The sequence below is a fragment of the Mobula birostris genome, chromosome 23 (genome assembly GCF_030028105.1).
Source record: "Mobula birostris isolate sMobBir1 chromosome 23, sMobBir1.hap1, whole genome shotgun sequence".
NCBI classification, from domain to species: domain Eukaryota; kingdom Metazoa; phylum Chordata; class Chondrichthyes; order Myliobatiformes; family Myliobatidae; genus Mobula; species Mobula birostris.
The window spans coordinates 5,703,007-5,715,079 of record NC_092392.1 but is presented as its reverse complement, the minus strand read 5'-3'; the positions used below and the strand labels follow the sequence as shown (position 1 = coordinate 5,715,079).

At 39.6% G+C, this 12,073-nt stretch overlaps 1 protein-coding gene across 7 annotated transcripts in view; it reads right to left on the bottom strand.

Annotated features, from left to right (window-relative positions):
* Positions 1-12,073, bottom strand: part of nrf1 (nuclear respiratory factor 1) — a 95,967-nt gene that overhangs the window by 37,221 nt on the left and 46,673 nt on the right. For all 7 annotated transcript variants that reach the window (XM_072241715.1, XM_072241718.1, XM_072241720.1 and 4 more), the window contains 4 exons: positions 9,374-9,532; positions 7,782-7,967; positions 4,903-5,004; positions 2,056-2,213 (listed from right to left, as the gene is read on the bottom strand). In XM_072241715.1, coding sequence (XP_072097816.1) covers positions 2,056-2,213; positions 4,903-5,004; positions 7,782-7,967; positions 9,374-9,532 — 605 coding nt within the window. The remainder of the gene's footprint in view (positions 1-2,055; positions 2,214-4,902; positions 5,005-7,781; positions 7,968-9,373; positions 9,533-12,073) is intronic.

Sequence of the window (12,073 nt, the reverse complement as noted above, 5' to 3'; positions counted from 1 at the left end):
AAATTTTAGACTCTACTTAAGAGTAGATGGGAACTCTTTAAGTATTTCATCTGAAAACTGACAGCTCCCACAGAACAAGGCTTCCTCAGTATTTTGTTGGTGACTTCTAATCAATTGAACCCGAAAACTAATTTTAGTTACTATCACATTGCTGATTGTGGGACCTTTCTCTGTGCAAACTGGCTACTGTACTTCCTACATTGTTGGTTGAAGGCTGTGCATGGCATGGTAATAAAAGCAAATACTTTATCTAATCTGCACCTTGGACACATTATTACAAACACCTGCATACCTGCTCATTAATGCAAATATCTAATCAGTCAATCACGTGACAGCAACTCAATGTATAAAAGCATGCAGACGTGTTCAAGCGAATCAGTTGTTGTTCAGATCAAAATCAGAATGGGGAAGAAATGGGATCCAAGTGACTCTTAATTGTGGAATGATTGTTGGTGTCATACGGGTGGTTTGAGTATCTCAGAAATTGCTGATCTCCCAGAATTTTCATATACAACAGTCTCCAGGATTTACAGAGAATGGCATAAAAAACAAAAAAACATCCAGTGAGCAGCAATTCTGTGAGGGTAAACTCCTTGTAATGAGAGAGGTCAAGGGAGAATAGCCAGACTGGTTCAAGTTGACAGGAAGGCAACAGTAACTCAAATAACCATGTGCTACAACAGAAGAACATTTCTGAACGCACAACACGTCAAACCTTGAAGTGGATGAGCTACAGCATCTAATAACGTGGCCACTTAGTGTACACAGCTGGATGTCTGATCATTGTATTTTGGAAATGCCTGCTCAACACTCCTCTGTATCTCACTGTAATCATAGTGGAGCTTCACAAATGATGATCACTATCTGTGATCACCATGAGAAGTTCAGACATTCTGTGGGGATTAAAAAAAATCACACTTGTAAGAAAAACAGAAATTTAAGTCGAAGGATGGTGTTTAGACTCAGGGTGATCAATCAAAAACTCAATGTAAGTCATAAGTAGAAAATAATGATAATACATGTATTCAGCAGATCAGTCAATACCTGTGAAGAGAGCAGATTATTTAAGATGATAAACTCATATTAGGAATAACTATCTGCTCATTTTTAGAGTAGGAGTCAGTGGTACCTCAGGGACAAAAAGTATCTTCAGGTTGCTCTCTGTTGCTTGGCTTCCTTGAACTAATTCCGGTGTCTAACTTGCACCTCTCTCAAATTAACCTCTCAAGTGACAACCTGTAGCCTACATACACTTTCACAGATTTGTCAACCCTCGGCTGCCAGTCATCCCAAGTTATTATTCTTCTCGCCAGCAACATCCCCACTAGACCACTCCAGTCAAATTAGGTAATTATATTCCATGTAATCTCAAGGTTACAAACTCACCTGTTCTGTAGCATTTCAAATCTGCTAAGTAAGTTCTGAGAGGGATGAAAGAATCTTAAGCGAAATGCTCAGTCTTCACTTTACCCATAGGCGCCCATAATTCAACTTTCCCTCCATGCCACCTCACTACAACCCCAGATCAGCAAACACCAGTGGCAATGTCTATGGATCTGAAAATTAGTACTGTGTTAAGAGGAAGAGTAATCCAGATCCAGCTATTCAAAGTATTAATAGTAACTGAATAGCACCTGAGCTACAAGAACGAGAAAACTGTATTTTATTTATCTATTTAGCGATCCAGCCCTTTAAGCCGCACTGCCCAGCAATCCCTAACAACCCTGATTTAACCCTAATCCAATCACAGGACATTTTACAATGACCAAGCAGCCTACTTGGTACGTCTTTGGACCGTGGGAGTAAACTGGAGGACCAGAAAAAAACCCACACATTCCACAGGGAGGATATACAGAGACTCCTTATAGAGGACGCTGGGATTGAACTCCAAACTCCGAACGCCAACACCCCTTGCTGTAATATTGTAGTGCTAACCACTATGCTACCAAGGTGCCCCAAAGAGCAACTTTGAGAAAGTCCTGGACATTACCCAGCTTTCAATGAGAACCGGAGGGGAGCAAATGTCATCCTTGAGCACTATTGGCATATACTCACCTGTTCAGCGCCATGGTAACAGTGGCCCCTTGCTGCATCTCTTGTGATGCAGCTACTGCAGCCTCTGCCAGAGAGGCCACAGCTTGAGTGGCTTCAGAAGCCTGGGTCGTCTGGATCGCCATTTCTCCACCTTGTAGCGTGGCCCAATTCTGTTCGACCTGTTCAGAGAAAGCACAAATTTTATGGAGAGACAAGCAAGCAAAAAAATATATATATAATAATCAAAGTTTACATTTCTTCCATCACATGGAGTGGTTCTAAATTATTTCAAAACCTATCAATCATATCTGGCTGAGGTGGCAACACTTACTGCTGTTGTGCAGTTTTTAAACCAAATGAACCCCAGTTAAAATTCATGCAGCTTCTCAGTTTGTGTTAAAATGAATTTTCATTACTTAGATATAATTCACTCACCTATTTTTTTGTCCTGCTTCCAAGTGCACAATAGCTAAGTGCAATCTAATTTATGTCACAAATACAAACAGCTATAATTCACAGACCAACTTTTATAACTTCCCCTGGATAAAACCAAAGCAGACTTTAATTTAGCCTTAAAATTGGTTTCCTCTTTGCTTAATCCTTTCACCTTCATTTCGGCATCACACCAGTTTAAAATCCATGTGATGCTGGCAGCCTCCTGTGTTGTAACCAATAATAACTGGCTAACACCAGAATAAACTCCTAACTTTAAATCAGTCTTCTTTTCGTTTCAATTTGCAGATTTCATTGAATCTCTGGAATAAACACTGGTATTCTCTTACTTTGTCATACCCTCTATTTCAGTGCAAACTGCTGGACATGGACAGTATCTTAAAGGGATTAGAAGCTGAAGGCACAAGAAACTGCAGATGCTAGAATCAATATGCTGGAGAAACCCAGGAGCTGATGCAGGGTTTCCACACCAATGCCATGCACCCCCCCCACCCCATCAATGCTGCTCAACTTGCTGGAGTTTAGAGCTCCTCCAGCAGATTGTTTGCTGCTAGGGATTAAAAGCTGTTGTGCTTATGGCTGAGTTATTGTACTAAGAGATAGAACATACCACAGTGTTTGCCAGACTGGATATTTTAAAATTGCCCTTTTGCACAAGCAGGATTTATGCTGCCTGTTGAAATAACGAGATACTACTGGCTGCAAAAAGATCCTTACTAATTTTATTTTTAGATGAAATGGTAGATACCAATACTTAGCTATAAATCGGTGTATTTCTGATAGCTCTCTGGGGATTATACCTGTGGCTTGATTTTCAGGAATGGTATTGTAGCACGTGAACTGATCAAAACAGAGATAGAATTGCCATAGGAATCATTCAACATGGACAGAGGAGCACAATTCCCTCTGGCCACAGGTGAAGGAGATGGTGAACACAAAGCTTATTAAGATGTTACCATTGTTTATAAAAGGGAGAAAGGACCGAGTCATCAATCGAGCTAACATCAGTGGCGAGTTAATTAATCCAAATAATTTCTAAAAACTGCTAAAAGTACGTAGAAAGGGACAAGCAAGTCACAGGCACTCAGGATGGTAGATGATATTTTTAAGAAGGGTGGGAAAGTCTGACTGACTTCACTGACCTTTTTTTTGGAGGGAGCAAGAAAATAAGTCATTGAAAGTAGTACATTTGATATAGTTGACATGGATTTTAACAAGGTTGTGATTAGGAAAATAAGAATCCATGTGATCCAACGGATTAAAACTTCACTGAGTGACAAATAATGGAAAAAATGTTTGGTGAGTGTTTTAATGACTGGAAGGCTCTTTGCAATTGGCTTAGGCAGGTTTCAGTTGGCCATTTTGACAAGGTATACATCAATGATTTAAAATTAAACAATCTAGTTAAGCAACTCAGAAGGTTGAGCGGCATCTATTTTGGGGTTGGGGTGGATGGAACTGTTGGCATTTCGAGTCACAATCAACTATGAGGGCCCAAAACAATGATAATTCAGTTCCACCCCCTACAGATGCTGCTCAACCCGGCTGAATTCCTCCTGTCGATTGTGTGGCTTTAGATTCCAGCATGCACGGTTTCTTGTGTCTCCACTTAAATTTAAATATACAAGTTTTGGTTAAGGGATTAGCAGATTGCACAAAAAGTGGTCATGCTTGATGGTGTGGAAGGTAGCTGTAGGAAGATATCAATAGACTAGTCTGGGGGACAGGAAAATAACAAGCAGAAATCAATTATAAGATGCTTTAGGGAATGCATTGGGTGAAGTTGAAATATGGCAAGGAAATACACTGTATACTGAAAAATGGTTGAGGAACAGCAGGACCTTATAGTGCGTGACCAAATTTTTTTGAAGACAGCAGCATCGATAGAGAATGATTAAAAGGCAAAAGCAATATTTTACATTATAGGCAAGTTTCAGAACATGAGAGCAGGTATGTCATGCTAAAATTGCATAAGCCATTAGTTAGATAACAGTTAAGAGTAGTGTATGCAATCTTCATTACCATCTTTTAGGAAGGATATGCATTGATTCCTCTTGATATATCGATTGTTTTTGAAATGATTTAGATTGTTCTTCAGAATTTTCTGGACAATTAATTCAGCACCCATGTTAGGCTGATAGGCTTGTGATTCCTTGGTTTGTTCTTTTCCTGTCCCTAAGTGGCATCTATGTACTTATGAATGGAAAGGCAGAATATAGGATGAACAGTCTCCTCATCTTTTGTTCAATGCTTTCCTATTCTACAAACCCTTATTAAATATAAATGGATAGGATTATGGATATCTGTATTGCCAGTGTGGAGCTCAGATTATCAGAATGTGTGGGGCTCAATGGGAGGATGGAAACAGCATTTCACCCACCTCTCCAGCAGTGCATGAGCAATTGTTGAACTCACCTCTCCATCCTGTACAGTGGAATAATTCACCTGAGCAACAGTCACCGTTCCTGGGAGCTCAGAAGCATCGGCCAGAGTTGCAACTGTTGCACCCGTGCCAACCTGCAAAGAAGGGCAAACAAGAAAGAACAGTGCTTTAATGTGCACCAGAGTGCCTTTATTCCCTAACCATTTTGCCCTAAAGATTGTTTCTTTGTTAAAATTAAACTAATTAGTGCCTCAGTTCCACGTGATACTTTATTGAATATGGTCTGATGCAAAGCAGTGAGGTCTCTCTTCCACCCATTAGAAATATTTTCAGGTACGCAGGGCCACTGGCATGGTCTGTGATCCCCTCCAGCCGTCCAACAATCTCTTTGACACCGCCTCCCCCCAATCAGGCATGAAGTACCATAGCATTAGGATAAGAACTGTTCGGATGGGGAACAGCCGTGAGACTACTGAACTCCCTGCCACCACCCAGGTCTTATCACATATGAAGCATCAGCAGCATTATACTGTTTATTTTTTAAACTTGTATCATATATACACTTTATTAATTGTCAATTTATTTATGGCGATATTACTTTGTGTTATGAATGTGAGTTATGTACCGTATTGTGTACCTTGGTCAGGAGGAATGTTGTCCCATTTGATAATATATATGTGTATGGTTGAATGACAATAAACTTTGGGAAACTCTTATTTTTCATTCTTTATTCTAAGATGGATAGGGAAATGGTGCCGAGTCCTTCTTAATTAGTCACATTTTCATTGTTAGGAAGAAGGAAAATCCACAAACACCACCACTGGAAAGATTGCAAGGGGACGGTCTGGAAAAAGGAGGATCAGATCATATGCATCATGTTTTATAAAAAGCAACAGAAAGAAAGATCAGAAACATTATGTGGTTTCCTACCCTACGCCTAATGGTATTTTAAAAGTGTAGTTTTTGTTCTTACTATAGGGTAAGAGGTGTAATAGTTAATTTGAAAACTTCCAACGTACTAAATGGTTGAAGGCCAAATATTGGGCAAGATACCAAGAGTGTTCCTCTTTGAACCATGCCATAGGATCTTTCACATTTTATATAGAACGGATAAATCAAGGTTCTTCTCTAAAGTCACATGCAAAAGCTGTGACTCTGAGAAAGCAACTCACTGCATTGGGGTCCATTGGGAAGCTGAGGACATTAACCATCTAGTTCAGGCCCAGAAAGTGGGCATGGAAGAAGATAAAGATACTTAACAAACAGAAGGTTAAAGATAATGGGCACAGTCTTCACTGGAGAAAATTTCAGACCTCTCCAAACAGGTCATCATACTTGCTCTGTAACACATCAGAGAACATGGAGGAATCGAGACGAATGGTAGAGAGTACAGATGGCTGGCAGCAGCAAACACATAGAGTATTATGTTTCGGGAGATCACCAAAGGGCAGCATGTAGCTAAGAAGCACAAGTGAGACAAAATAAATACATAAACAACTTCAGATGTAAAAGTAGAGGAAGGGAAAAGATGCCCTTTCAGAGACTCTTTGGGAACAATAATATAGATAACAATGGAGCCCACTGTATGATATCTCAGAAGGATGCTGCAGAAGGACCTGCAATCAACCCTGTCAAAGGCAGGAGTCAGGATGAGGCTGTGACTGTCACAGACACAGAGGAAAATCATATATACTGGAGATGAAGATTGTTTCTGCGTTGCAGCATAGGTCAAAATCTAACTGCAATTTAAAAATGGAGTCGCAGAATAGACGGACGAATCCAAGATCTTCAGAGTGGAAGGGAAAGATTGAAGCTAGAAGTCAGAAAGAGGGGGGTCAAGAGAGTGAAGGGTTAGAACCAGAGGAGAGAGAACCTTTTATAAATATCAGGAAAGGGTGATTGAGCATCAAGACTTCGAGATCATTTGATGCAGCAGAATGTGGGAGTCATGGGTAAGGTATGTCATGGGAAGACACAGGTGGCATTCGGAGAGGACCATGTTTTCTGATCTACTAGAACTCTTTGAGGTAGTAGAATAGATAAGGGGATTCTGTGGATGTGGTGTATTTGTATTTTTAGAAAACTTGATAAGGTCCCACACATGAGGTTGACCAACAGGCTAGAGCAGTTTAGGAAATTAAATAAAAATGGAAAATCCTCAGATTAGGCATCATCTCTGGGAAGAGAAACAGAGCTAATGTATCAACCAAAATCTGCATGCATTCATTTTGCAATTTGGCCAAGATGTTAACTCTGTTTCTCTTTCCACAGAAACTACACCAGGGATGGCCAGTTTTCTATATGAGCACATTTAGAGCAGATTAGGCCTCTGTTCTCTAGAATTTAGAAGATCGAAAGATCTTATTTATTTTATTTAGAGATATAGCACAGAATAGGGCCTTCCAGCCTTTTGAGCCATACCACCCCGGCCCCCCAACCTCCACAATCCCGATTTAACCCCAACTCCGAACTCTGACAGCCCCCACCCCCCCCGAGCTGTAATAGCATTGCGCAATCTGCTACACTAATATGGTGCCCTACTGATGATCTTACTGTAACTTCTAAAATTCTTACAGGGTTCAACAGGCTGAGTTTAGAATTAGGCTTACAGTCTCAGAACAGCAGAGACTTCTTTGCTTAGAGGGTAGTGAATCTTTGGAGTTCTTAGCTGTGAAGGCTGTTATTGAGTTCATTCAAATCAGAGATTGATAGTTTCCTGGATATTTAGGGAATCAAGGGATATGAAGAGTGTGCAGCAAAGTGACACCTAGTTAGAAAATCTGCTATGATTCTGATAGATGGAGAAGCAGGACTGAATGGCCTGAAAGGTATTGTCTTGATCTTATTTCTCATATTTCATAAGATGACTATGTACAAGATATGATTCTGTGAGGAAAAGCAGAAAACTTACCTGTATGAGAGAGACTGTTCCATCTGGGTTACTGATCGTCTGTACCACTGTCTGAGAAGGGACGAGGTGGGCAATGTGTGTCTGTGGCTGAGTCTGCTGATCTTCAAAAGCATACAACAAATCCTCCCTCCCATGCTGCTTGTAACAGTTTTTAACTATCGTCCTCAGTGCCTGCGTCCAGGATACCTATGGCAGAAAATTCAGCATTTAAACATAATCATATAAAATATCAGAAAGTTACACTACCTCCACCTTACCTTAAAAGGTACAGACTTGGTCAGTTTCCAGATGACTCCTTTGTAGCAGTAATTATGAGATAACCTCGAGGAACAGACTGATCAGCATAAACATACCTTGCAATAAAAAGGCCTTTCTGCCCAGGTGATCCATGCTGACACATAAATAAGGTTATCTCATCCCTGTTTGTGGAAGCATGGTCTCTACAAAGTGAACTTCAGTTTCAGCAATTGCGTGGTAATAAAGAAGTCTCATATTTCATGAAAGCTGCGTGCAAAATCAGGATGGAAGAATAGGGCAAATCTGTGATGCATTTACACAGATTCCCAATAGCTAGCAGCTTGTATAGTACTGAAACAGGCCATCCTGTCCCAACAAGATCATGGCTCGTCCTTCCTCTGCTAAAGTATCGAGGAAAGAAGCTTCTTTTAATTGCTTGCTGGAATTTCATTGCTGATCTCTAACTACATGCTCCCCTGAAGTGGAAATATTCTCTCCATATCCACAATAAAAACCCTCCATAATTTTAAAAACTTTTAATATATCATGCCACAGATTTTTTTTTCTAGCAGAAAACAGATCCAGTCTGTTCATCATTTTCTGGCGAGTATACTCTCACGTTTTGCTAACCTTCTTGTAAATATTCTCTGCACCCTCTCTTCGGCCATAACATGATAAATAAAAGTGTAAGCAATACTCCAAATATGATTTAATTAAGGTTCCATATAGGAATATTGTGATGCTCTTACTTTTCAATTTTACAATTCTAAAAATTTCCCCATTTTTAATGGCATTGCTAATTTGAACCTCAAGTTGACTAAGTCAGAGAGAAAGCAAAGGACTTTTGCAAAAGGCATAAAAACAAAAGGGATTCACTTCTACAGAAAAAGTATGTTGAATTTGCTTCAAACTTTGTTTGGAGCGCATAGAATAGAGAGAGCAGTTTTGGTCTCCATGTTGTAAATAAGACATTAGGCAATGAGGGTAGTTTTGAAAAGACTTATCAAATCCTCTTCACTCATGGGCATCACTTACTTGAAATCTATCTATTGAAACTCCTGCAGAGAATACTCTCCCACAAGGTTATGATTTCTCATAGCTTCCTTAAAATTACATTAGGAGTCTTGTACAAAAATCTCCTATGCCATTGTCACTTTTTCTCACTAATAAATGTTCACTTTTGAAAGACGACAGAATCACAATGAACTGGAAAATTAACAGCACGAAAGCAAATAACTGCAGATTTGTAGGTCTCAGCTGTTTATGACTTTCTGGTGGTTTGTTATTTAGCTCCAATTCAGAAGCTCCCATTGTCTAATATAACAAGGTCCAGCAGCCCACGGCGAGCTACTTACCCGCTGCTTCTGTTCCTCTGAACGCACGTCACTGCGAACATTGGCCCAAGGAATATCGTCAGGCCACCACACAGGCCGGCAGCTCTCCTTCCCCCAGCCAGGTTTTCCACGTCCTGTTGAGTACTTCAGCATTTCTGGAATAAAAGCTCGGAGCTGTGCCTGGAACAAGCAAGATGGAAAGTGAGAGTAACTCTATCAAAATACTTGTAAGAAATCAGATTCTCATGTTTACAAAGGGAATTCATTACTCAGGAGGTAGTCAGAAAATGTTTTGTCTAAAAATAATGGAGATGTTTGAGCTGTGTTGTTGGGGGATTATTTAAATTTGGGATTGCAGAGCTGGCCAGAAGCAAAGTGGCATCCGCACTGGACGAGTGGTCCCGGGTTTGAATCCGGTCAGCTCCTTGCACGCTTTCCATCTGTACTGGGTAAGTGTCAAGGTAGCAGCTCAGCCTTGTAAAGAACAGACAAGTACTAAAGAAACGGCAAGGTTGCCATCCAATGTGCCATAAGGTGTGGAAAATAAAATAAAAACCAGATAGCAGAGGTTTGCTTTGTCCTGTGTACTTTACTCCTGGTGCCAAATAAGTGATAAATACATCAAATCCAGCTCCTGAAGTTCCTCTGTACTTCTAACTCCATTTGGTGAAGGAGAGGTGCAGGGTGCTGGGAGTAGGGGAACAATGCTTTATTTGTTGAACTAAATGATGCCAAAAGCTCCAAGACTGAAAGCTGTTTGATTTTTGGTTGTCATGCAGCTATCTTAGCAAATTCATCTTTGACTTTTTTTTGTTTCAATAAGATGCCAGTTTGGAAATCAGAAAGCTTCCCATTTTACATACTATAAATAGCATGTACTGTAGATTATAAATTAGTTCACATTAATTTGAATTCAATTTTCTCATCCAAAAAGCAGGGCTAAACAAATTGTGTCTCATCTATTGATTGAAGTAGATTAACTACATTCATACTGGATTAAAGCACCAATTGAATTAAGACTGGATCACCTGTGTCCAATCAAATAGATTAGTTGTTCAAACCATAGAATGATTAAATTTACCCATCAAGTACTATCTCTAAGTGAAAATAATTCAGCTAGTCCCAGTCCCCTGCCCTCACTCCTAAGTGCTGTAAATTCTGATTAACTCTTTCTCTTCTCTTACAATGCTTTGCTTATATTTTTGGATTGCATTTTATATTTGCTGTCTATCTTTTCTCTCTGCCTTTCATTTCCTTTTTTTAAACCTTCCTCTATGGACTTTGTGAGCATCTTACTTTTCACTTGTTAACAACTAGTATCAGTCATGTGATTTCTATTTTACACTCCAGCTTTATGGTCATTCAGAGTTCTGTCTTTGATTTCCTTATCGTTAGCAGTGAAAGGTCTAGGTACAGTGGACATGCAAAAGATGTTTCCCATAGTGTTTGAGTCTAAGACCAGAGTGTACAACCTCAGAATAGAAGAATGACCCTTTAGAACAGAGATGAGGAGGGATTTCTTTAGCCAGAGGGCAGTGAATCTGTGGAATTCATTGCTATAGATGGCTATGGAGAACAAGTCATTGAATATATTTTAAGCAGAGATTGAAATATATCCAACCTCTTATTAGTAAGGAGAACAAGGTTATGGAGAGAAAGAAGGCAGAGAATGGAGTGAAGAAAGAAAATAAATCAGCCATGATCAAATGGTGGAGCAGACTCAATGACCTAATTCTGCTCCCATGTCTTATGATCTTCTCCCGACACTGAAACACTCCCATCTGAAACGTATAGTTTAATTAACTTTCTGCTGCTAAATTTTAATTCTAATTTACCCATGCTAAATCTGTTCTCATCCCACTGAAACTGCTCCTTTCTTAATTAACTACTTTTACCATGGAGATATATATATATATATATATATATATATATATATAATTTCACAGCTATTCTATTCCTCACCACACCTATACTGGTTAATTTCCCAGAATCACTAACTACTGCACTGGATTGGTCCAGAAACATGCTGATGAAGAAAACTCTCCTGAACTTTCTTGCGAACAGCCCTCCTCTCGTTCTTCTGCTACTGCTACAGCAGAATAGCTCAGGACTCTTGTCACTCTCTATGACTTTTCCACATCTCTAACTTTTCTATAGGCTCACTCTTCAGACACAAGTCTTTCTACTATTATGCAATCGATATAATTACACCTTTATCGTTGTTTTTAAATTCTAAAACTGTTTCCATTTCTTCTGTTCAAATATTTATCATCACTGCAGTGTAATGATTTCCATTAGCTCACTCTCTTCTCCATCCTCACTTCGGTTTACTTTAGCCTCTTCCCTTGTTGTGTGCTAAAATTTGACAGGAATGGTGGCAGAAAATGGTACATGCCATTGGAGGAGACCTGCTACTTTTTTTTAAAAATCAGAAATATTAAAAGCAGGCATTGCTTTGTAGACATTTAGGGTTCCTCCAATAACTTATCTGGCAGTCTCAATATGAATCCCTCATGTGTACCTTCTTGGATTGAAAGTGGATGTGCTGCAGTTTAAAACTTTTTTCAGATGTTTATCCACAAAACTGGATTGAGAATATAGGAAGTGAATCAATTTGCAAGTGCAAAACAAGCAGTGGTACCTAGCTCTAGCACTGCCTCTCTATATACACCTACATAAAAAAGCAGCAGTAGGTCTTCCATCCACACGTACCTACTCTGT